General features: G+C 42.8%; 1 protein-coding gene across 2 annotated transcripts in view; it reads left to right on the top strand.

Annotated features, from left to right (window-relative positions):
* Positions 1 to 27,968, top strand: part of LOC123754078 (leukocyte elastase inhibitor) — a 105,806-nt gene that overhangs the window by 16,415 nt on the left and 61,423 nt on the right. For both annotated transcript variants that reach the window (XM_045736236.2, XM_045736237.2), the window contains exons 3-4: positions 18,798 to 18,980; positions 26,445 to 26,658. In XM_045736236.2, coding sequence (XP_045592192.1) covers positions 18,798 to 18,980; positions 26,445 to 26,658 — 397 coding nt within the window. The remainder of the gene's footprint in view (positions 1 to 18,797; positions 18,981 to 26,444; positions 26,659 to 27,968) is intronic.

Here is a 27,968-nt window from a genome sequence, read left to right as displayed (position 1 = left end):
GCCTCGCAGCCTTAGGTAGGTTTAGGTGTCGTTGATTGGTGGTTGTAGCTATTTCAGGAGCGCTGGTGGTGCTGTTATCGGTTGTAGACAGCACGTCTGCTAGCGGGGCTGCTGAGATAGTGATGGTAGGAGTGTTGGGAGCTGGAGAAGGAATTTTCTCTGTGTCGCCCGGGTCATGGGCGGTTCTGGAGTCGGTGTTGAAGTTGACCACTTGGTCGTCCTGGTGGTAGTCTCCGGAGTGGTAGAGGAGGCAGTGAGATTTACGCTAGTGGCTATGATGGGGGCCATGCCATTGTCTATATATAATGCGTTTAGTTCACTGACAAAGCGCTGGTTGTCTGATCCTGCTAGCCTTTCCGCTAGTTTAAGAAGACCAGGGATAATGCCTGCACGTGATGCAGGGGGCTGTGAAGGAGCCTGTGGGACCTTGGGGACCTTGGGTCCCCAATGAGAAGGTTGTGTCGCCTGCTGGGAGGAGCCACATGTTGGTAGGACCGGAAAGTCTTCTGGTCGACTAGTGAGAGCTTAGGTGGTAAGTTGAACGCTTCGGGCTCTGGTCGAGGAGGTAGACGAGTTGTTTCTTTTGGCTTCAACCTGGGCCTTGATGATTTCCTGTCAGAGTTTAAACAGCTTCGATTTTTTATACCTGCATTTGGGTGAGGTGATATGTTACAACAGTTTTGGATGAGGTGAAAACAAACTTTCAACACAAGACAGAACACGAAACAATGGGTATAATATTTTGTAAGTTAAAGGGAAGAATGGAAGTAACTGCAAAGGGCCTATTGGCCCATATTTCTTGATGCTTCTATATTGGTGCGGAGTCTTGAAGTGGGTACAATATAGTTGTGCATTAATTGACTGTTGATTGCTGGTGTCGACTTCTTAATGTGTAGTGCCTCGCAGATATCTAGCCGCCTGCTATCGCTGTATCTATCGATGATTTCCGTGTTTTTTGTTAAGACTTCTCTGGTAATGGTCTGGTTGTGGGAAGAGATTATATGTTCCTTAATGGAGCCCTGTTGCTTATGCATCGTTAATCGCCTGGAAAGAGATGTTGTTGTCTTGCCTATATACTGAATTCTTTGAGGCTTACAGTCCCCAAGTGGGCATTTGAAGGCATAGACGACATTGGCCTCTTTTAAAGCGTTCTGCTTTGTGTCTGGAGAATTTCTCATGAGTAGGTTGGCCGTTTTCTTGGTTTTATAGTAGATCGTCAATTGTATCTTCTGATTTTTGTCTGTAGAGATAACGTTTCTATTAACAATATCTTTCAGGACCCTTTCCTCCGTTTTATGAGCTGTGGAAAAGAAGTTCCTGTAAAATAGTCTAATAGGGGGTACAGGTGTTGTGTTAGTTGTCTCTTCAGAGGTTGCATGGCGTTTCACCTTCCTTCATATGATGTCTTCAACGAAACCATTGGAGAAGCCGTTGTTGACTAGGACCTGCCTTACCCTACAGAGTTCTTCGTCGACTTGCTTCCATCCTGAGCTGTGGCTGAGAGCACGGTCGACATAAGAGTTAACGACACTCCTCTTGTACCTGTCTGGGCAGTCACTGTTGGCATTGAGGCACATTCCTATGTTTGTTTCCTTAATGTAGACTGCGGTGTGGAAACCTCCGCTCCTTTCCATGACCGTTACATCTAGAAAGGGCAGCTTCCCATCTGAAAGAACCAATCAGAGGCCAGGCACCAAGTGCCTAATCCAATCAAGGCCTACCCTCGGGTAGTGTGATGCTCGTGACATCACTGGTGGAGGCCTGTGTTTACACTGGTGGTGAGTGGAGGTTTGCCCTCTCCAACCGCACCTCTCTCCACTACCACACCACTCTAATTCTGGATTTTCAATCCCATGGACTTACTATTGAACTCCACATTACTCCTTGCTGTAATTGCTGAAGGAAAGTTCTTACGGCAGCCACCCTTGTATCATCGGGAAGCTGATGACATTAGCTGTCGCTAGACACCCAACAAGGCAAGGTCAAGTTTTGTGGCTCTTAGAGAGAAGTGATACTATAAGGGCTTTCACGACCTAACCTTGAACGTCTGTACAGATTGCAGGATTCACTTGTCAAATGTGTCGCCCTCGCGGCCTGCCTGTGTGGGATGGTTTAGGGCTCAGGATAAGAAGTATGGGGGAGAGGAGGCTTTTGCGCATCTGTATGTAATTTGTTTACACTATTGGATTATCCCGTAAGCAAACTAGGAATTCTTCTATAACTAAGGTAACCTGCCCCACATCAGCTTATATTTAACCTGGTAAGCAGGGCTTTGTGGCTCCAGGGTCCAACCTACATGTGTCATCCATGAGGACGCCTGACAGCTGGGTGGACAGCGCTTCAGATTCGTAGTCCTGAGGTTCCGGGTTCAATCCCCGGTGGATGCAGAGACAAATGGGCAAAATGTTTCTTTCACCCTGTTGCTACTGTTCACCAAGCAGTAAATAAATACCTGGGAGTTAGACAACTGCTACGGGCTGCTTCCTGGGGAGTGTAACAAAAAGGAGGCCTAGTCGAGGACCGGGCCGTGGGGACGCTAAGCCCTGAAATCATCTCAAGATAACCTCAAGAAGACACTTTTTCATGTTAAGTGTGATGAGTGTTATCCTCAACGGCACGAGCAGCAGTCTACTTCTTCAACTACCACATAAGATTACCAGCCTACTCAGGGGATCGAAAATCAACCTGTGTGGAAGCTCTGAAACACCTTAATACCTTGCTGTGTGTAAGCCATTAACATTGACATGACTACACCCGAGGCCTCTGGTGTGTTTAGACACTTGCGCATTATACATGCAGAAAACTCACAGGCTTTAAGATGCTGTGCAATAGTATTATTTTCGACAAAACTCAAGAGTCAGTCAGTGTATTAAAACTCATCGTCAAGACAGTCAACTAAATTGTCAGTGTAGCTTTGAAGATCCCACAAACATTGAAGACACAAACAAAGGCTCGGTTCCAGTTTAAAATTCCTTAAGAGCCATCTCACTCTTTGATATGGTCTCTAACTCTTCACACAAAAGGATACAAAAAATATAATACATCATAATTTTTTTTTTGAAATATGAAGCATATAGCAAGGTAATTTTATTAATGCTAACGTGACAGGAGCAAATGTCTTAAAAATGCTTGTATGTCATGACAGTTAATTGTAAGTTGTAAACCCGTTGAAAAGGGTTCACAGGCTAGGACATCAAGAGTTAGGTTATCTTGAGATGATTTCAGTGCTTAGCGCCCCCGCAGCCAGGTCCTCGACCAGGCCTCCTTTTTGTTAGACATCCCCAGGAAGCAGTCTGTAGCAGCTGTCTAATTACCAGGTACCTATTTGCTGCTAGGTGAACAGGGCCATGATGGTGAAAGAAACTCTGCTCATTTGTTTTTGCCTTCATTGGGGATCGAACCTGGAACCGCAGGACTACGAATCCCGAGCGCTGTCCTCTCATCGATGATTCACTCAGTACCCCTACTCAAATCTCTGAATATGCTAGATATTAAGTCACTGCACATTCTCTCATGTGTATTATACATACATAAAACGCGGAACTGTAATGCCAATCCTGACCTCAAAAGCTTCATTGAAGGTTGTAACAGAACCCATGAGCACCACACCAGAAACAAATACAGTTTTGATATTCCAAGAGTACGACTTAATCAAACTAGAAATGCTCTACAAATCAAGGGACCCAGAATGTGGAATGACCTTCCCAACCATGTTAAAGACTGTACCTCTCTCAACCAGTTTAAGATAAAAACGAAGCACATCCTAATAAATTCCCTGTAACCTACCTTACCCCTCTATTGTCAACCCATGTCTGTTTTTTTTAAACAACGCTGTTTGTCGACCTTATTGTATTTGTGCTGCTTATTCAGCCATGTTTCCCCCTTTCTTATTTTTATTTTTATTTGTTCTCAACACATTTTATACTTTAAACTCAATTAATATTAAGTTTTAGTCGTTAATGTTTTTCCTGCCCGAAACGCTTTGCGTAATAGTGGCTTTAGGCATTGTATGTACTAGCTCTATCTATAAACCTATCAACTTTGTATCTTACCTTGTATGTATGTACCTTACCTGAATAAAAATTTATTTATTTATTTATTCAGTCTTTATGAGAAACAAAATCTTGACATGTGTTCATGTTGTGATATTTATGATAATGAGCAGGCAAGTGAAAATGAGAGGGTAATTTTCAACTCAAATTTAAGTTGAGGATTGGTTGAAGTTGGAAGCACACATGTAACTTCCTTATACTTTGTCCGAGGAAATTTCTTTCTGGTGTCATATGACTCCCTGCTTTCTGTTGGTTTCAGATATGATAATTACATACTGTCATGAGGGGTATGTGGTTGTACTGAGAAGGGCCAATAGCTAGAGTCAAGAGCTATAAAAAATAGTGGAACTATTTTATTAAAAGGGGAAACGATTTCGAAATTTCGAAATCGATTTCGTTCCCCTATTATTAATAGTGGAACGACGCCCGCCACTGCCCCCGGAATGAGAAGGCAGGAGGCAAACCGGGAGTCCCCCTAATATTTGACAAACGAGTCAAATACACTGTCGTCTCGCCTCTCTCCACCAACGAGGAGGCGACAAGCCATACGGCACCTCGAATGCATTTCCGATGGTTACTTTTATATAAAAGGGGTGACGCCGAGGAAAATAAGACTCGCGTCCCTACCAAAACAAAAAACTCGTTTTGGCCCCCAAGGTTCCTGATAATGATTCAATGTTTTAGATTACAGGTCTGCTGTCTAGTAGCTAATCATCAACCCACTTCAACAGGATGAATTGATACTTCCCATACACTAACTCATTTATTAAACCCTCTAATAACCCCCATATAAATTAATACAACTATTTACTTCACCACTCTACCTTACGTTAAACACCTTGGTCCACATAGGCAGGATGCAAGGTTTACAATTACAAGCTAGGATAAAGTCTACTTGGAGGAAAAACACTTGTAAGACTTGAAGCAGCCTGGGTAGCTAAGAGCCACGTGATACACTAGTTTCAATGGAGTACACTTAGTGATACCAAAACACTGGCTTAGACTACAAAATAACTATAAGTATACCTAACCAGGTAGCATGGTAAATGCATAAATATGGTACTTATCTTGGACATAGATTAAAGGGAGAGGAGAAAGGAGGAGGAGGAAGACATAGCCCCACAGGGAGAATCAGGACGCCACAGCTGCCAGCCAGAGAGAAAAGAGAGCATAGCTGCTCGAGCTCATTTAAGTTTGCTCCTGGGATGGATACCTAGCTGATCGTACAGCAGCAAGCCTCACAAGTTTACTCAGACATTCATTACTTGTTACGTTAATAATTCTAAGAATAGTTGATAACTAGTTCAATATTATATTTAATAACCAACAAGCCCAGAGCCTGAATGCTCTATGAGAAACAAGATTCATTTTACATTTGGCAAGGACGATGGGAATAAATGCATACCCCAGGTTTAACTCTCAAACCGCCAGGGGTCCAAATGGATTTAACACCCACAGGCGCAAAAAAAAAAAAAAAAAAATTCTTTCATCTTATAGAAGTGTTCATTTTTTTTCCCTTATCACAGAAAAAATAACAAAAAAATCGTAGGTGGCATATTTTAGCCGCAATAGGGTAGGGAAGTGTGGCAAAAAAGGGGCGTTGGCAGAGCCTTCGCCAGACGAGGTCTACTCCGCTCGAGCTGTCAGGCCGCAGTTGCCACAAATATATTATTACCTAATTATTTCAATGTTTCTGATTGATTTTTTCTTTGTTTTTTTGCAGTAATATTACCCAATAGAGTGAATTGTGATATATTTATATAATAAAATGTGTGAACCATCGCTGTACTCAAAATTATGGTGTGCATATTAGTGATTCAATTATTTTGTTCATAAAACAATAAACAAATAGTTTTGCTGTTATTGCACTATATACACAGGCTATATATATATATATATATATGTATCTGCATGTTTTGGTCACCATAACGAACCACTAAGTTGGTATTGTGAGTCAGAATGCAACGAGGAGTGACCGCCACACACCAGCCAACCACTCGCTGCCACTCCCTCCCTGTGGAGGGAGTGGCAGCTACTAAAAAATGTGGCTACTAGAATAGTAGTCATATTTTTTGTATTTGATGATCCTACAGAGAATAAGAAGAAAAACCTATGCAATAAAAGAAAATCAAACAAAAACAAAAATTTTTCTGCAAGAAAAAGCATAAAGGAATTCTCTGATAAAAAAAAGCGTGGAAGTAAATAAATTTGACACGGAATATTTAATGTCACAGGAGAACCTAAAAAAAAAACCTTAAACATGACATGGTATATGGCTTCCTGTGGCTCAGATGAATGTTACTCAGGTAATTGGGACAGCGCATTGGCTATCACATTGAGCCGGCCTGGTAGGTGGATAATGGAAAGATTGAAGTCCAGTAGGTACAATGCCCACCTGAGTATGCATTTCTTTTTCTCTTTCATTTGGTTTATAAACACTAGTGGGTTATGGTCCGTGTACACTTCCACTATATTAGCTGTTAGATATACTTCAAACTATTTACAGGTTAACACTAGCACCAACACTTGTTTTTCGACCACTGAATAATTGCGTTGCGCCCTGTCAAATTTCACAGAGTAATAGTACACTGGATGGTCAACTTGATCATCCCCAGTTTGCAACATCACTGCACCAGTACCTGAGTCAGATGCGTCAACGTGAATTTTAAACGGTCGGTCGAATCTTGGACTAGCGAGCACTGGGGTGGAAGCTAAGATCAGTTTCAAGTTTTTAAAAGCCTCTGCACAGTCTGTTGAACACTTAAATTTAACGGCCTTTCGCAACAAGTCCGTGAGAGGAATGGCGACACTGGAAAAGTTCTGACAAAACCGGCGGTAGTACGCACACATACCGATAAACCATTGCATTTGCTTTTTAGACTGGAGCACTGGATACTCCAGAATGGCACTGATTTTATCTTGCCGAGGTAACACTTTTCCTTGGCCAACTTCATAACCGAGGTACGTCACTGTGTCTTGGCCAAAATGACACATTTTTGCATTTACAGTTAGATTTGCACTTTTCAAAACTGTGAACAACTGGCATAACCTAGATATGTGGTCAGCCCAATTTCTATCAAAAAGCACAATGTCATCTAAATTTGCCCGACAATTTGGTACCTTTGCGAGCAGAGAGTTGATTAGCCTCTTGAACGTTGCAGGGGCATTACACAATCTGAACGGTAACACTTGATACTCGAAGACTCCATTGGGTGTAACGAACACAATTAATTGCTTGGCACACTCTATGAGCGGAATCTAATAATATTCCCTCGAGAGATCAAATTTTGAGACGTACATGGCGTTTCCGATCTCGTCGATGCAGTCTTCTAGGAGGGGCAGCGGATAGGCATCCACGATGGTCACCTTGTTGAGCTGCCGATAGTCAGTGCATAATCGCCATGAGCCATTTGGTTTGGGGACCAAAAGGCAGGGCGAGCATCAAGAGCTCTAGCTCAGCCGGATGAGGCCGTGCTGGAGCAGGAAGTCTACTTCTTGCTGCACGATGGTCTTCTTTTCCGGTCTCATCAGATAGGGTTGAAGACGAATGGGGGTGTAGTCCGTCAACTTGACATCATGGTAGATGGCATCAGTCTGAGTCGGGACCTCCCAGAACAGACTGGAGAATTCGTACCATGAAGTAACGACTGCACCTCTTCATGTTGGGACATCTGCAAATGGGACAGTCTCTCCTCCACTGCATTCACAGAACTAGAATTATTGAGAATGAGATTAGTTGGGTCCCCAGAATCCTTATCCCCTCCGTCACTGGAAAAGGAAACATTAGTTAGAGCAGGGGTCTCCAAACTATGGCCCCCGGGCCACATCCGGCCCGCCACATAATTTCATCCGGCCCTCCAAACAAGTTTGTGTGAACAAACTTTTTCCAAAATGAAGTATGTGAAATCTAACTATCGAGCAAATTTGTCTGATGATCACTTGAAATCAATTCTTACAATTGGCTCATCTAATCTGGAACCTGATTTTAATGAAATTTTGAAGTCAAAACGACAGTATCATTCGTCACACTAATTTGGTTGCATAAAACTAAAGGCAGGAATCTATTTAGTTTACCCTGATTTTTTCCAAAAAAGATATGTTTTAATTTTTCCATGTTTATACTTTAATATTTGAGGAAATTAAATTACTGGCACTGATTTGTTTTTTGTTTTTTTTCATTTTTTATTCCTCCGGCCTGCATAAATATGGGAAATATATAATGTGGCGCTTACATTGAAAAGTTTGGAGACCCCTGGGTTAGAGCGACGGGGCTGGGGTCCTGGAACTTCTTCAGACGGTTCAAGTGCACAACATCACCTGGTTACACTTGTCAGAGTGCCTTACTTCGTACGAGAGGTCCCCAACCTTCTCTGTCACAATATAGGGGCTTTCGTACTTGTGAAACTTATTGGTCCCCATTCGAGGTTTTAATACCAGAACAGGGTCACCTGGCTGAAATACCCTCAAATTAGCCTAAGCATCGTGTCTTTCTTTCATATTTTCTTGGGCCTTCCCAAGATACTTTGGTGCAGCCGCCTTGCAGTCACTGAGTCTCCGGTGGTGTTGTGCAAAGAAAGCCGAACCTTCGGTCAACGTTACGTTACCTAACAGATTCACTTGTAACATTTTCAAGGGTCCACAAACCTTATCGCCAAAGATTAACTCAAAAGGAGAACAACCCAGTGAACTTTGTAACCCCTCTTGAGCAACAAACAAAACATAAGGGAGGTTCTCATCCCAAAATCTATGGGAATTCTCACACGATGTCTTCAACATCTGCTTAAGCGTCTGATGAAACCGCTCAATTATCCCCTGACTCTGTGGATGGTATGGGCTAGAAACCTTATGAGTTATTCCATGGTCCTTACAGAATTGTTAAAAAATGTCAGACTTAACATTAGTACCATTGTCAGTTTGCACGACCCGAGGCCGTCCAAAAGTAGAAAAAAAGGCAACATATGAGCAACAACAGTCTTTGCTCGGATGTTCCTTACAGCAAAAGCCTCAGGGTAACGGGTCATGATACACATCATGGTTATCAGGTAAATATTACCAAACTTAGTTCTAAGTAATGGACCAACACAGTCCATTACCACATGAGAAAATGGTTCTTCTGGCATGACAATAGGTCATAGAAGAGCTTTAGGTGGTGTCTGGTTTGGTTTCCCAACAAGTTTACAAGGAATACATGAGTTACAAAATTTTGCCACATCGCTTTTCAGCTTGGGCCAGTAAAAATATTTTAAAATTTTGTGATAGGAGATATTAATGCCTTAATGTCCCCCCATAGGGTCATCATGAGCAGCTGCCAAAACTCTTTTTCTATACCAGGTAGGCAACATAATCTGGTGGATTATGTTGTTCTCCCACTCATTTGACAAGGGAGAACTCTGTGGTCTCCATTTTCTCATCAAAATCTGATCCTTGTATTAGTACCCAGTTGCTGCATCTACAATCTCCTCCTTAGAGAGAGCTACATCGTGACATTCTGCAAGACTGGGGTCAACTTTCTGTAAATCACTCAAGGATGCATCCATGCCTTGGTCAGATGCCATTGGCCGAGGCTCAACAGGGTTCTCCTCCACCTCCTCACTATGCTCGGTAGGAGGTGATGGAAGGCACTCCACAGTGTCCTCGGCCTCGTCATCGATTCGGGCCTTGAACGTGTCCGCAAGGTCCACTTGGCTTTCACCACTCGGAAAGTTCCTCGTGTCCTCGGGATTTACCACCTTGGCAACCCACAAGGCTGCCCTTACATTTACGTCCCATAGACCTGGTCACCGCACACGCAGGGTACACAATCATTATCCTCTGTGGCGGCTAGATCCATGGAAACCTTAAGGTTAGGCAACATAATAGGCAGTCTGGAGTCCCCTACCTTATTCCCTGCTAAATCATTACTCAATATTACATCAACATTAGGGAAAGGTGGTAAGAAGTGACTCCAACTTTATTTATTAATTTATTTATATACAAGAAGGTACATTGGGTTTGTGAGAATACATAGCATGGTGTTTACAATCTTGTAAAGCCACTAGCACGCGCAGTGTTTCGGGCAGGTCCTTAATCTAACAGATAATTTTAAGTAGGTAAATTTTAGCAGAATTAATAAGATGGTAACAGATACATTGCAAGAAAAAAATGAAATGAGAGAGATTAGTAAGTATATTAAAGCACATTGGTATATTAAAGCTCTGATTGATTACATTGACAGCTTGATTGGTAATTTAAACAAGATTAATAGGCACCATACAGCAAATTGATAGCACATATAAGAAGACAGCAATGATCACAATGGTAAAGTTGTTCGGATTGGGTTCATAAAGTTTGGGTGATTGGGTAGCACTAGATACAGTGCAATTTTAAAGCAACAAGGTAAAAAACTATGAAGATGAAATTAGGTACTTTTTAGTTTTGTTGTGCAAATACCCTTGTGGAAATCAGATTCCAGGGTAACCTTATGGAGGGGTACTGCTCGAGTATCACTAGTGACACCCTCGACCAGTACTACCTCTCCAGTGTCGAAAGTGTTGGCACCTTGCAACGCACTCTCCAAAATTAAAGTCTGGATGGCACCGGTGCCTCGGAAGATCACCACGTCCTTCCAGGAAGAACCCTCAGAAGACGAAAGCCTCCCTTTCAATAAGAATAAGGTAAGCAGGTCCAACCACTGTGGGTTGGAGGTCTTACTCCCTAACCCTTCAGAGGGCCTCAAGCCTTGTGTCACAACAAGAGCATTGGGTCTCTTTTCTGGGTACAGTTGCCAACAACGGCTAGTAGGGTGGTTTGAACGTTTACAGTGACCACAGTATCGTCAGGGTGAAGAGACATTACTAACAGCATTTCTTTTTGGTTCACCCCTTTGCCAGGGGAGCCGAGTGGACAGCATGCTGGACTCGTGATCCTGTGGTCCCGGGTTCGATCCCGGGCGCCGGCGAGAAACAATGGGCAGAGTTTCTTTCACCCTATGTCCCTGTTACCTAGCAGTAAAATAGGTACCTGGGAGTTAGTCATCTGTCATGAGATGCTTCCTGGGGATGGAGGCCTGGTCGAGGACCAGGCCGTGGGGACACTAAAGCCCCGAAATCATCTCAAGATAACCTCAAGTTAACCCTTAGGTGCCGAGGGGTTAGACAATTTAACAGGGTTAATTTTGTCAGAAACAGAAGGTGCATTAGTTATAGGGTTAGAATGGGCTGGTCTGGACTGGCTGTGGGTATACGTTTTGTTACAAATTGGACTATAATTATTTTTATTGGGTCTTTTGTCCGCCAACTGGTAGTTTTCTGCCATCTTGGCCAAATCCTCAATATTAGTATCTACCTCCGTCCTTTCTCTTAGGTACTGTGCTACCGGCTCTGGCATATTATCTATAAAATTCTCCATTTGCCTCATTTGTTTCGGCATTGGCCGAGCGAATCCATTTTCAAACAATCTTATTTAGTCGTTAGAAATTCAGTGAGAGGTTGGTTGTGAGTAGGCCTAAGGTTGTGATAAGCTTGGCGGTGAGCTTCAGGCGTAATTTAATATGCCCTCAAAATCCGTTCCCTGACTTTACTATAATTAAAAAAATTACAGTCAGGCATGTTTATGAAAATAGCTTGGGCTTTACCTCTAAGCCGCCCCTGTAAGATTTTCACCCAGTCTTCCATCGACCAGTTCATGGACATGGTCAGTCTCTGAAAATGGTTGAAAAACCTTTCAGGGTTTGACTCTGAAAATTCAGGCAAGTTATGCTTTTTATCATAATGCCTGGGGTTTGAATCCCTGGTAGGTGGTGGTACATTGGCATTGCTTCTAATTTTTGCCTCCTCAGTTTTGAGCCTTTGCACCTCTACCCTAGCATTTACTTCTGCCACTCTTGCCTCTTGCTCGGCTAGTTTTAATCGGGTCAGCTGTAATTCAAATTCTATACTGCTAGATTCACTTTCAGCTGGACTGGCCTGGCATAAAATAGTATCACTTGCCAATAGACCCTGGTCTATGCAATTCTGTAAAATTACATTGGTTATGACCCACTTTTTATTAGTTTCATTTAACTCAAGGCCCAATTCCTTGCCTAACAACACTATGTTAGCTTTGGTCTGCTTCTTAATCTCTACCACTGAAGGTGCCTTTGCCAGTTCCTGCAACATAGCCTCCATCACTAATTATTCTAGCTACTGGCCAAAGTAAAAATAAAAAAAAAAAATTGGGAAAAAATAAAAAAATTTGCACGGCCCCTGTCACAAGGCCACACTTAACTCAATCGTGAAGAGATCCAGCTGGGTGTCCAGTCAGTGCAAGATGTATCTTTTGCTAGTTGTGCTAGGCTACCACACAACCGTGCTGCAGAATGCAAGAAATTTAGTTTTGGCACTCAAAAATCTAATTTTTTGCAATTTATGTATAAATATTTCAGCTCCTGGTCAGGCCAACCACTTGTTATGGGGGGGGGGGGTATGTGGTTGTACTGAGAAGGGCCAACAGCTTGAGTCAAGAGGTATAAAAAATAATGGGATAGACAGGCCCGGCCTCCAAGGAACATAGGTTCCTGTTAATGATTCAATGTTTTAGATTACAGGTCTGCTGTCTAGTAGTTAATCATCTACCCACTTCAACAGGATGAATTGATACTTCCCATACACTAATTTATTTATTAAACCCTCTAATAACCCCCATATACATTAATACAACTATTTACTTTACCACTCTACCTTACGTTAACACCTTGGTCCACATAGGCAGGATGCAAGGTTTATAATTACAAGCTAGGGTAAAGTCTACTTGGAGGAAAAACACTTGTAAGGCTTGAAGCAGCCTGGGTAGCTACGAGCCACGTGATACACTAGTTACAATGGAGTACACTTAGTGATACCAAAACACTGGCTTAGACTACAAAATAACTATAAGTATACCTAACCAGGTAGCATGGTAAATGTATAAATATGGTACTTATCTTGGACATAGATTAAAGGGAGAGGAGAAAGGAGGAGGAGGAAGAAAGAGCCCCACAGGAAAAGTCAGGACGCCACAGCTGCCAGCCAGAGAGAAGAGAGAGCATAGCTGCTCGAGCTCATTTAAGTATGCTGCCGGGATGGATACCTAGCTGATCGTACAGCAACAATCATCACAAGTTTACTCAGACATTTCTTACTAGTTACTTTAATAATTCTAAGAATAGCTGATAACTAGTAAAATATTATATTTAATAACCAACAATCCCAGAGCCTAAATGCTCTGTGAGAAACAAGATTCATCTTACGTTTGACAAGGACGACGGGAATAAATGAATAACCCAGGTTTAAGGTGCCATGATATAAATGTTATTGTCAATTAAATATCCTTCCCATATGATCCAATCCTATGAATTAATGTATAGTAATTATTTAGAGCTCAATTTGACCTCTGGTTTGCAATTAAGAACCCAGGTTCGTAACACATACACCTGTGCTGTCCCATTGCGGAGGAATCATTGAGAGCTGATTGCTACCTGGGGCATCACTAACAAGGAGTAAAAACCAGTGTATAGTGCTGTGGGAGGGTATGTAGAAGGGTCCACAACAGGGTGTTGTTGCTCCTCTCTGACCACAAAATCCCAATTACCTATTTCAAGTACTGCAGGCAACAGGCTAAGTGGAGACCTCTGGTGAGACTCAGGCACACTAAGTTCTTGGTGAGAAGGATATATGCTTTCACCAGTGAAAGCCAGCTTGAGTAGACCTAGTATGTTCTGATTGGTTAACAGGCCTAGAGATGAATAGGGCCAATAACACCTGCGTGGACACCATGGAAGATCATTAAGGGCTGTGACTAGGATGGGGGTAAGGACATGGCCATCATAAGTAGCTCCAAAAGCTACCCCGTTTCCCCTTAAGGCAGACAAGGCACATATTGCAGCATGTACGCCTGCTAGCTCCAGAGCTGAATCACTGGCTGCTTGTAGGTGTATAAAAGGTGATTTTATTTAAGACATCATCCGATGAACCAGAGGAGACTCGCCCCACTGTACTTGTGTTTGAGGAGAGATATTGTTTAGTGACACTACACATTATATACTAAAGGAGTCAAGTATTGAGTGAAGAAGAGCTTATTCCATAACTGTGATTTTATTTTTAATTTAAAATTTAGATTTTAAGCGCAGGGTAATTTATGGGAAATTTTACTAGTCATCCTTACCTTGCGATTATTTCGCCGCTCATAGTCCCCGTGGCCCGGTCCTCGACAAGGGCTCCTCTGGGCATTGTATCTTGTGTGATTTTAGCCGAAATCGCCACAACGAATCCACACAGGGATGACTCCAGGAACAGATGAGACGACCAGACATAAGCAAAGCTTGGCTGCCTTCAATGTTTTGTCCAAGCTGACTACTGATGCCAGATCCAATCAGACTTCAGTGAACAAAACGGACCAATCACAGTCTAGCTGTCATGGCATCAGGGAAGAGTGGAAATAAATGCATGACCCCTCTAGCATTGCAAGCCCCCCATCCCAGCGATTATTGTTTGGATAAGACGATGATCCCTAATGCAAGGTTACAGTATCACAATGGAAGAGATCATTACTTTGTGTCATTATCTCAGCCACTGGTGTGCCAGTATATTGCTATTGGCTCTTTGGGTAACTCAATGTGGGCTATTGCAGGTCTTCTGTGAGAACCCAGTCATTACACACAATAATTTATTCTTAGAGCTGGGTGGTATTTGCTCACAATTGAATACTTTGCTCAGTTATTTTCACATACATTTATATTTCAAATTCATATTCAATATTTTGCTTGAACTGAAATTCTCAACCCATCCTCATAGTGAGAGGTTGCTGCTCTACAATCTATTGTTTTGAAATTCATATTCAATACTTTGCTTGAACTGAAATTCTCAACCCATCCTCATACATACTTTAAGGACAAAAAGCATACAAATGATATAGCTTTAGTCGAAATATGAGAGACACAATGATAGGTAAAGTGAGTACGTGTAAATTTCCATGAATATCCCTGCATGAATATTGTCACGGTAAAATCTCTAGGAAAAGATTCGGCCTGCTCCATCATCACCATCACCTATTCTATTATACCATGTCTATATATTCAAGCACTGCAGCCACAAGAGTAGCAACTACTTTCCAGACGTCTAGACAGTACCACCAGTCTCCCCCCCCTTACACCACAGCCCATCATTCCACCTCACCTGGTCGCCAAGAGTTCATGCCATCGGCCGAAACAGGCAGTTAATGTGAGCCAGTTCCTAATTATCCACGACTACCAGCACCACCTGGACTGCCAATGTTCCATATAAATAGGGCAACCTAGCCCACCATGATTCAGATTACTCCTGAGTGCTCTACTGAGTAGACCTGTTGACATACCCCGGTGTGGTATCAGAGTTATTCAGTCTGGCTCACAGTATTCCCACACCATATTTTATTTGCACATTAACATAATGTAAATTTGATTGTTCATCTTGTTTGTTTTGCACACTTTGTATTAGAGCCAAACCTGGATATTTTGTTTTGTAATTTGTTTAATGTCAGTTTTCTATCAAAGTAAAGTATTTTTAAATGTTTTTTTTCCCCTCTGTCTTATCCTACAGTTACCTCACCGTGAAGACAACTTGCAGTTTAACTTTTTTTTACTTTTTTTTTTTACTTTTTGTTTGTTTTATGTGACTGGCATTCCATCTGCCTAGAGAGACTGCACTAACACCTATTTTTCTCATCACAATATAAAAGAATCCAATTTGACTTCTGGTTTCTGGTGGAGCCAGTTAAGAATCCAGGGTCGTAACAAAGACAGAGACAGACATAGTGGCAGAGACAGGCATAGAGGCAGAAACAGGCATAGAGGCAGAGACAGGCATAGAGGCAGAGACATAGAAGCAGAGACAGACATAGAGACATTGAGGCAGAGAGAGACAGAGAGGCAGAGAGAGACAGAGAAAGAGAGAGAGAGAGAGAGACAGAGGCAGTGGCAGTGGCAGACAGAGACAGACTGTGATATGTGACAGTCAGAATATGAGACTGAATATATGTGAAGTCAAAATATATGTGGCACATGTGTTACATATCACAGTCCTGCACCTTCCCCACCCCCTCCTCCCCAACCATTTGGACTGGTTGGAAGAACGACGGTCTCGCTTCATACTAGTCGGCGTTCAATCCCCGGCCGTCCAAGTGGTTGGGCACCCCATTCCATCCCCCCGTCCCATCCCAAGTCCTTATCCGGATCCCTTCCCAGTGCTATATAGTCGTAATGACTTGGCACTTTTTCCCGATACTTCCGCTTCCTTCGCCTTGGGGGACATAATGTTTTGTATATTTTATTTTGCGATTTGATTTTTGTATATTTTATTTTGTGTGTCGATTTTGGTTGACAGTCTCCGTGGTGTAGTGGTAAGACACTCGCCTGGCGTTCCGCGAGCGCTGTCATGGGTTCGTATCCTGGCCGGGGAGGATTTACTGGGCGCAATTCCTTAACTGTAGCCTCTGTTTAACGCAACAGTAAAATGTGTACTTGGATGAAAAAACGATTCTTCGCGCCAGGGGATCGTATTCCAAGGACCTGCCTGAAACGCTACGCGAACTAGTGGCTGTACAAGAATGTAACAACTCTTGTATATATCTAAAAAAAAATCAGTGTTTCTACTAGTTAAATCAATCAGAAGATTTTAATTGCACCACATATTTCTCGCGTTCTTATGAACACATTAGTCAGAAAAACAACGGGAAATTGGTCAGCAAAATTAGTATATATATTACACAGAATACAGAAGAATTCACGAAAGTGAAATCTCGTATAGTATACTCTCACACACACGCAAACCTCGTATAGTTTACTCTCACACACATGCAAACCTCGTATAGTTTACTCTCACACACATGCAAACCTCGTATAGTTTACTCTCACACACACAAACCTCGTATAGTTTACTCTCACACACACACGCAAACCTCGTATAGTTTACTCTCACACACACACAAACCTCGTATAGTTTACTCTCACACACACGCAAACCTCGTATAGTTTACTCTCACACATGCAAACCTCGTATAGTTTACTCTCACACACACAAACCTCGTATAGTTTACTCTCTCACACACACAAACCTCGTATAGTTTACTCTCACACACACAAACCTTGTATAGTTTACTCTCTCACACACAAACCTCGTATAGTTTACTCTCACACACACAAACCTTGTATAATTTACTCTCACACACACAAACCTCGTATAGTTTACTCTCACACACACAAACCTCGTATAGTTTACTCTCACACACACAAACCTCGTATAGTTTACTCTCACACACACAAACCTCGTATAGTTTACTCTCACACACACATACAAACCTCGTATAGTTTACTCTCACACATACACAAACCTCGTATAGTTTACCCTCACACACATACAAACCTCGTATAGTTTACTCTCACACACACACAAACCTCGTATAGTTTACTCTCACACACACACAAACCTCGTATAGTTTACCCTCACACACACATACAAACCTCGTATAGTTTACTCTCACACACACACACAAACCTCGTATAGTTTACTCTCACACACACACAAACCTCGTATAGTTTACTCTCACACACACACAAACCTCGTATAGTTTACTCTCTCACACACACACACAAACCTCGTATAGTTTACTCTCTCACACACACACAAACCTCGTATAGTTTACTCTCTCACACACACACAAACCTCGTATAGTTTACTCTCACACACATACAAACCTCGTATAGTTTACTCTCACACATACAGAAACCTCGTATAGTTTACTCTCTCACACACACAAACCTCGTATAGTTTACTCTCACACACATACAAACCTCGTATAGTTTACTCTCACACATACACAAACCTCGTATAGTTTACTCTCTCTCACACACACACACAAACCTCGTATAGTTTACTCTCACACACACACAGAAACCTCGTATAGTTTACTCTCACACACGCACAAACCTCGTATAGTTTACTCTCACACACACACAAACCTCGTATAGTTTACTCTCACACACACACAAACCTCGTATAGTTTACTCTCACACACACACACACAAACCTCGTATAGTTTACTCTCTCACACACACAAACCTCGTATAGTTTACTCTCTCACACACACACACAAACCTCGTATAGTTTACTCTCACACACACACAAACCTCGTATAGTTTACTCTCTCACACACACACACAAACCTCGTATAGTTTACTCTCACACACATACAAACCTCGTATAGTTTACTCTCACACATACACAAACTTCGTATAGTTTACTCTCTCACACACACACACAAACCTCGTATAGTTTACTCTCACACACACACAAACCTCGTATAGTTTACTCACACACACACACAAACCTCGTATAGTTTACTCTCACACACACACAAACTTCGTATAGTTTACTCTCACACACACACAAACCTCGTATAGTTTACTCACACACACACAAACCTCGTATTAGTTTACTCTCACACACACACAAACCTCGTATTAGTTTACTCTCACACACACACAAACCTCGTATTAGTTTACTCTCACACACACACAAACCTCGTATTAGTTTACTCTCACACACACACACAAACCTCGTATAGTTTACTCTCACACACATACAAACGTGACCTACATTATGTGCCTTCACCAGTATTGTTTTAAAGACAGCACTAATAAAATAGTTAGGTATTGTTTAGACATGTAAATAGTAAATTATTACTCCTCGATAATATGTTTATTTGTTACATTGACAGAAACTGGCCGAGAAGAGTTCGGGAAATGTGTTCTTCTCTCCCTTGAGCATCATGACAGCCTTGGGGATGACGTACACCGGGGCGTCTGGCAACACTGCCAGGGAGATGAGGTCTCTCATGCATCTCTCACAGGATAATGATGCTCTCCTTAATGCCTTTCATGACCTTGTTAAAGACTTCAAGGTACTATATATTGTCCTCTTTATTATTTTGGAATGAAAAGTCTTTTTCATAAAAATATTCATTAAATGTTAATATAAATATTAAAATTATATTTCTAGTATTTATTACATGTTTTTTTATTTGTTTATTATTATTATTTTCTACCACATACGAGGCCACACATTTGCAATGCTAACCAACATGTATACATTTTCTTCTGTCCTCCATGGATTGTTATATGGCAGGAGTGGATGTGCGTGATGAGTTTGATGTAGTAACTGTATAAGGTCCAGATATATTAAGACGTTGAAGGGAATGGTATACAATAATAACAATATGTATGTTCTTAATATAATATGTACCACCTGGAGTGGCTGGTTCTACTGGAGTCGCTTCTGGAGGAGTAAGTAATAATACGGAGTCACAATAATAAATTGTAAGAGAGCTCAGTAACAGTAGCATTAGGTGGTGTTCCTTAAGGAAGTCACAGCTAAAGTAAGTCCCTGACATTTGGCACTCACGAATAGGCAAACAGGCGATGAATTACCAGGTAGGAATCACAGCTGTCAGAGTCCCAGGTACATCCTGCTAGTGAAGGAGCAGTTATGTTCCCCAGGCAGAAATTACAGTACATGACAGTCTATGGAAGGTGTCCTGGGAATAGAGGTGTTCCATCTACACCTGGCCCGTGAGGAACACCTACACCTGGCCCGTGAGGAACACCTACACCTGGCCCGTGAGGAACATCTACACCTGGCCCGTGAGGAACATCTACACCTGGCCCATGAGGAACATCTACACCTGGCCCGTGAGGAACATCTACACCTGGCCCGTGAGGAACACCTACACCTGGCCCGTGAGGAACACCTACACCTGGCCCGTGAGGCACATCTACACCTGGCCCGTGAGGAACATCTACACCTGGCCCATGAGGAACATCTACACCTGGCCCGTGAGGAACATCTACACCTGGCCCGTGAGGAACATCTACACCTGGCCCGTGAGGAACACCTACACCTGGCCCGTGAGGAACACCTACACCTGGCCCGTGAGGCACATCTACACCTGGCCCGTGAGGAACACCTACACCTGGCCCGTGAGGAACATCTACACCAGGACCATGAGGAACATCTACACCTGGCCATGAGGAACATCTACACCAGGACCATGAGGAACATCTACACCTGGCCATGAGGAACATCTACACCAGGACCATGAGGAACATCTACACCTGGCCATGAGGAACATCTACACCAGGACCATGAGGAACATCTACACCTGGCCATGAGGAACATCTACACCAGGACCATGAGGAACATCTACACCAGGACCATGAGGAACATCTACACCTGGCCATGAGGAACATCTACACCAGGACCATGAGGAACATCTACACCTGGCCATGAGGAACATCTACACCAGGACCATGAGGAACATCTACACCTGGCCATGAGGAACATCTACACCAGGACCATGAGGAACATCTACACCTGGCCATGAGGAACATCTACACCAGGACCATGAGGAACATCTACACCAGGACCATGAGGAACATCTACACCAGGACCATGAGGAACATCTACACCAGGACCATGAGGAACATCTACACCAGGACCATGAGGAACATCTACACCAGGACCATGAGGAACATCTACACCAGGACCATGAGGAACATCTACACCAGGACCATGAGGAACATCATGCAGGAAACGTTGAAACGATCCAGGAACCAATCTAGTACCAGAAGGGACAGATAATATCTCTCCAGGACAAAATGAAGATGGGAGACAGGCCAAACGTAGGTAGGAAAGAAGAGGGAAAGTGGGACGCAGACCTGATACCCTAACACAGCCCCGACGTGATACCCTTACACAGCCCCGACCTGATACCCTAACACAGCCCCTACCTGATACCCTAACACAGCCCCGACCTGATACCCTAACACAGCCCCGACCTGATACCCTAACACAGCCCTGACCAGATACCCTAACACAGCCCCGACCTGATACCCTAACACAGCCCCGACCTGATACCCTAACACAGCCCGGACCTGATACCCTAACACAGCCGCGACCTGATACCCTAACACAGCCGCGACCTGATACCCAAACACAGCCCAGACCTGAAGCCCTAACACAGTCCAGACCTAATACCCTAACACAGCCGCGACCTGATACCCTAACACAGCCCCGACCTGATATTTAAACACAGCCCCAACCTGATACCCTAACACAGCCCCACCTGATGTTTAAACACAGCCCCGACGTGATACCCTAAAACAGCCCCGACTTGATATCCTAACACAGCCCCGACCTGATACCCTAACACAGTCCCAACATGATATCCTAACACAGCCCCGACCTGATACCCAAATACAGCCCGACCTTATTCCCTAACACAGCCCCGACCTGATACCCTAACACAGCCCCGACTTGATACCCTAACGAACACAGCCCCGACCTGATACCCTGGGCCGTGAAGAGCTCAGTCACATTGGGTTCTATTAGTCAGGAAATTGAAGATCCATTTTTCCGGTAATTCCTTTTGAACGCATTTTATGTGCAATAACTCCATGGTCACATTTGTCGAAGGCTTTTGCGAAATCTGTGTAAGTTACATCAGCGTTTTGTTTGTCTTTCATTGCATCTAGTGCCATGTCATAGTGGTCCAGGAACTGTGACAGGCAAGAGTGCCCTGTTCTGAAACTATGTTGTCCGGGGTTATGGAGATGCTGTGATTCCATGTATTTTGTGATCTTACTTCTTAGCACTCTCTCAAAATTTTTTATGATATGTGATGTCATCTTGAGGTTATTTTGAGATGATTTCGGGGCTTTTAGTGTCCCCGCGGCCCGGTCCTCGACCAGGCCTTCTCCCCAGGAAGCAGCCCGTGACAGCTGACTAACACCCAGGTACCTATTTTACTGCTAGGTAACAGGGGCATAGGGTGAAAGAAACTGCCCATTGTTTCTCGCCGGCGCCTGGGATCGAACCCGGGACCACAGGATCAGAAGTCCAGTGTGCTGTCCTCCCGGCTCCCTATGTTAGTGCTATCGGTCTGTAATTTTTGCCTCTGCCTTATTTCCTCCTTTATGGAGCGGTGCTATCTCTGCTGTTTTTAATATATCAGGGATAATGCCAGTATCCAGGATTTGTCTCCAAAGAATGTAAATGGCCTGCAACAGAGGTTTTTTACAGTTCTTGATGAATATAGAGTTCAAAGAATCCGGGCCTGGTGCAGAGTGCATAGGCATACTGTCTATGGCTACTTCAAAATCCAGTGGTGATAGGGTGACATCTGATATATGATTTGATGTTGGTATCATATCCATGAAAAATTCCTTTGGGGTTATCAATCATTAGTGTGTTCAGTGGCTCGCTGAAAACAGAGTCGTACTGATTCCTCAGTATTTCGCTAATTTCTTTGTTGTCATCTGTGAAAGTTCCATCTCCCTTTCGCAGGGGTCCGATACTAGAAGTGGATTTTGATCTTGATTTTGCATAGGAGAAGAAATATTTCGGATTTCTCTCTATTTCACTGATGGCCATTTCTATTTCTCTTTGCCTCTCCTGGGTTTTGTATGATTCTTGTAGCTTTAGTTCAATTGTTTCTATTTCTCTACCTAACATTCTTTGCCGTTCTTGAGATAGGGTGCGACTCTCAAGTTGTTCCACGATTCGTTATCTTCGCCTATAGAGGGAACGACGTTCCCGTTCCAATCTGCATCTCTTCCTCTTTTTTCTTAGGAGTATGCGGTTTGAACATATTTCTAGTGCTACTGAGCTTATTTTTTCCAGGCACTGGTTCAGGTGTGCATTTTCTAGCTGTTCTTCCCAGCTTATTTCTGTGAAGTCTTGGTTTATTTGCTCCAAGTTTATCTGTTGATTTATCTGTTATCTGTATCTGTTTATTGAAGTTGAATTTGTTGAAATCTCCTCCATCGAGAATCGGGACTGGTTTTGAAGGTCTATTCCCCATGCTAGTCAGAACTTCAATTAAGTTGTGATCCGAGTAACAGGTATTTGTAATCATTATGTTCCAGATCAATTCATTATTATTAGTGAAATGAGGTCCAGCGTGTTCTCCTTCCTAGTTGGTTCTACTATATGCTGGTTTAAGGCAAACCTGTCGCACATCCATAGCTGGTCATTTGCATGTGCCTGTTCATTTAGGCTACTTCCTGTAATTCTCTCTGATACAACCGTATCAGCTATGGTCTTCCATTTCAGGTACCGTAGGTTGAAGTCCCTAAGCATGATGATGTCTGGGGCTGGATTTGTGAGGTTTTCCAAGCAGTGCTCTATTTTCATTAGCTGGTCTTTAAACTACTGATGATTTGCCTCCGGTGACTTATATACAAGGACAATAACTACATTTAAGATCACTATTTTGATTATCAGCACTTCCACCATATCATTTGTGGTGTTTAACAGCTCAGTACAGATGAGTGTGTCCTTGATATAGAGGCTGACCCCACCCTGTAGCCTGTGTTTCCTGTCACATCTGAAAAGATTGTACTCCGAAATCCATATTTCACCATTATGGTAGTCCTTGGTGTGAGTTTCTGTTAGGGCTGCAAACACTGCATTTGCCTTATGTAAGAGGCCATCTATGAAATGCACTTTGTTACATTTGCGTGTTTTTATACCCTGAATGTTGGGAAATTAGAAATGATGTTATGTTTGTGGAAGTGCTGGATGCTTTACTTGGTGTTAATATATGAGGCTCTGGTAAGGAGGCCACTGTGTTTGCGTCCTCTCTAGCATTTGACCGAGTTGATGGTAGAGTCTGGACATTTTTAGCCATTCTTCTCCTTTTGCTAAAAAATCATCCTGGTAAATAGTGTTGTGGTTGCTTTCATCGAAGTGGTGTGTCTGTCTTATTCGCTTGGTACCTTTTATATGAAAAGCTGGACATTGTGTGTTGAAACATTCATTCTAATTTAAAGAGTTCTTGCACAGTTCTGGGTAAAAGAGATGACAGCTTTTGGTACATTTACCTGTACTAAGAAGGGTTCTGCACTTTCTGGGATGATCATATTTACATAGTCCATTTGTTCTCCCCGATATCCCATGCTTACAGATACCCCATTTATAATATTGGCAGATTTTGGGACCTTGTTTTGTTTGTCTCAAAATCCCTGGCGCCAATATCGCGCCCGGTTCAGGCGCCGATACCGGACCCGACCCCAACGTCGGGTCCGGCGCCAGCATAGCATCCGGCCCCGACGCCAACGTCGCATCCGGCCCCGACGCCAGCGTCGCATCCGGCCCCGCCGCCAACATCGCATCCGGCCCTGCCGCCAGCAACGCATCCGGCCCCGACGTGCACTGAGATGTAGCTCTAATTCTGGTTCTGCCTGGGTGTCCTTGACAATTTGTTTGAAAACATTAGAGATTTCCGTACAGGCAGTTAGAAGTAATTCTCTGTGCTCTGCTGGGGTTTTATCCAGAATTGCGATCATTTTCAAGATAGTAATATTATCCTTTTTGCAGAACCAGTACACCGAGTAGTCTCTGGGACCAATTCTCCTGGCATTATTTGACATGTTGGCACATTTACTGTATATGGCTGTTGAACATAGTTGGCACTGGAAGCACTGGTGGTAATCTACTTCCTTGTTGCATTCTGTGCACATCTTTACTAAAGGCATTCTGACCACAATGTTTCTGGTCAGTTGTGGTGGTAGACAATAACCAGTGGTTGTTGACCAGTGGTAAAGGGCTGGGGGAGCGACCCTTCACAGCCTACCGAGTGTGTACACAAGCCTCGTGGTTCCTGTACACACAGGCTGGTGTGTTTGTTGCCTCACTATTCACTGAATTATACGTTCCAAATTTTCCACATGACAATTTACCTACACTTTCAAGCCTTTGTGCCTGTTTTGTTACCGTTCACTATTTACTCTATCACTGTTCACAATGTTCTAAGTATACCGAGGTAAGTATATATAGACTTGAGCCTGGTGTATGGCCTAGTGTAGGCACTACGTTCCCACGTGGGCTGGTGAGAGGTGGTTATTCTCTATTAAACACAAAGTTCTAATGGCCTCACTGTATTTTTTTTTTCGAAATGTAGTTTTACACTTTGTGATAACTATGATCCGTGCTCTATCACTGTAACACTAATATGTCCTATTCGGACATATTAGTGTTACAGTGATAGAACGGACAGTCCCTCCCACGCACAGACAACTTACATAGTCATAGTCACAGTTACATACAGTCCATTTGTTCTCCCCGATATCCCATGTTTCCAGTTACCCCATTAATAATATCGGCAGAATTTGGATCCTTGTTTTGTTTGTTTCAAAAACCCTGGCGCCAATATTGCAGCCAGTTCAGGTGCCGATACCGCGACCGACCCCAACTTCGCATATGACGCCAGCATAGCATCGGTCCCAGCGCCAACATTGCATCCGGCACCGGCGGCAAAAACGCATCTTGCCCCGACGCCAACATCGCATCCGGATCCCGGCTCGCTGAAATGTAGCTCCAATTCTAGTTCTGCCTGGGTGTCCTTGAGAATGTCTTTGAAAACATTGGAGATTTCCATGCAGGCAGTTAGAAGTGATTCGCTGTCCTCTGCTGGGGTTTTATCCAGAATTGCATCATCTTCAAGACAGTAATATTATCCTTTTTTACAGAACCAGTACATCGAGTGGTCTCTGGGACCGATTTTCCTGGCATTATTTGACATGTTGGCATATTTACTGTGTATGGCTGTTGAACATAGTTGGCACTGTAAGCTCTGGTGGTGATCTACTTCCTTGTTGCTTTCTGTGCACATCTTTACTAAAGGCATTCTGACCATGAAGCTCCTGGTCATTAGTGGTAATAAGGCAGTGGACCGATGGTTGTTGACCAGTGGTAAAAGGGGGGAGGGCGACCCTTCACAGACTGTATTCTAAGATAAGTGCTGGACTAACCGGGCTGTATGGGTGTGTGGGCCTGCGGGCCGCTCCAAGCAACAGCCTGGTGGACCAAGCTCTCACAAGTCAAGCCTGGCCTCGGGCTGGGCTTGGGGAGTAGAAGAACTCCCAGAATCTCATCAAGCAGGTATAACAGCCTACCGAGTGTGTACACAGGTAAAGCCTCATGGCCGTTGTACAGTCTGGTGTGTGTTATCTCACTATTCACTGAATTATGCGTTTCAAATTTTCCACGTGGCCAATTTTCCTACACTTTCAAGAATTTATGCTGGTTGTGTTACCGCTCACTATTCACCATATCACTACTTACGAGTATCATACATTTCTCCCCATACAACGAGTAGTATGACACATTTCCCAATATACAGTGAGTAGTATCATACATTTCTCACCATACAACGAGTAGTATCATACATTTCTCACCATACAGAGAGTAGTATGACACATTTCTCACCATACAGAGAGTAGTATGATACACTTCTCACCATACAGAGAGTAGTATGATACATTTCTCACCATACAGAGAGTAGTATGACACATTTCTCACCATACAGAGAGAAGTTGCTGACTATGAGCTGAGGACATCCAACATGGCGTATGTTTCTGAGAAGATGACTCTGCTGAGTGACTTTGACCACATGCTAAGAGAGAAGTTTCTCACTTCTTGCAAGACTGTGAACTTTGATGAGGACGAGGCGGTGCGTCAAGAGATCAACGCCGCTGTGGAAAAGGAAACAAATGCACGCATTAAAGACCTCATTCCTCAAGGTAAGACGTTGTAATATGTAAAATGTTCAGATAATATAAAGTAATATTATCAGAAATTAATATATGGAGATATATCTGATATACTTGAAGCCTGTCGCTGGTGCATCATCCTATATTGTGCCGGAGTGTCTGTGTGGCCAGCATTGTTGTAAGTACGACCACTGGACATGCTGTAAGTAGGTAGGGTATGGGCACTGGTCATGCTGTAAGTGGGTAGAGTATGGGCACTGGTCATGCTGTAAGTGGGTAGAGTACGGGCACTGGTCACTAGTAGGGATGGCAGTCCAACGTCCTCTTTTTTTGGGAAAAAGAGGACGCTGGACTGTCGGCTTTCCAGTTAAATTAGGGAAGAGGATGGTGGATTTTTTTTGTATTAATACATGAGGTACATCTGCATTAGTGCAGCTACCCTAGACTATATGAAGTGGAGTACAGTGTGTCAAAAAAGCTAACTACGTGATGCTATAAAATCCCCATGACGGTGGACTGTAGGGGGTTCCAGGTAAACTCTATGGCCAAATTTTGTTTGTTTTCAATTTATGCATTTTTCAAAGACCATTTTCTGAGAATATGTTCTTAGAAGTTTGTTAAGAGTTCTTATGGGGAAAATTCACAATTTTTCATTCAGTTTTTATGAAAATATTTCAGAGTTCATATTATCATAGGAGTTTATTTAAGAGTATATGACCAAAATTTGAAAAAAGTCCATTTTCAGAGAATATTGTCATAGAAGTTTTGTTAATGAAAACAGACATCTTAGCAATGACTTTTAGTTTTTATATCTACTTGCGGCTGTTATCGTGTAAAGACCGAAATTGAACAGAGACCAGTTTAAACACCGAAAAGTGTTTAAATGAAGAAAAGAAATTCAGAGACCATATGAAGACCGATTTTCTTCAGAGTCTATTTAAGACAGAGATTATTTTAGACTCATATATTGTCAGAGTCCAGTAAAGACAGAAAATCAGTAAATTCGTCAGTGTCCAGTAAAGACCAAAAATTAGTCAGTGTCCAGTAAAGACCGAAAATTAGCCAGAGTCCAGTTCATGACAAAAATTATTCAGAGACCATTTTCAGAGCAATTTTCATCAGAGTCCAGTTTAAGCCCCAAAATTCGTCAGAATCCAGTTCAAGACAAAAGTTAGTCAAAGACAATTTTAAGACCGATATAATTCAGAGTTTTACTTACACATTTTTTTACAGTAACTTTTTTACTTTACTTACTTACACGTTCTTAAAGAGTTCTTATGGAAGAAATTCAAATATTATCAGAGTCCAATTGAGACTCAAAATTTTTTTCAGAGTTCAGT

Source organism: Procambarus clarkii, chromosome 6 (genome assembly GCF_040958095.1).
Source record: "Procambarus clarkii isolate CNS0578487 chromosome 6, FALCON_Pclarkii_2.0, whole genome shotgun sequence".
Classification (NCBI taxonomy): Eukaryota; Metazoa; Arthropoda; class Malacostraca; order Decapoda; family Cambaridae; genus Procambarus; species Procambarus clarkii.
Note: the sequence above shows the minus strand (reverse complement) of the source record. Positions and strands in the feature narration are given on the sequence as shown.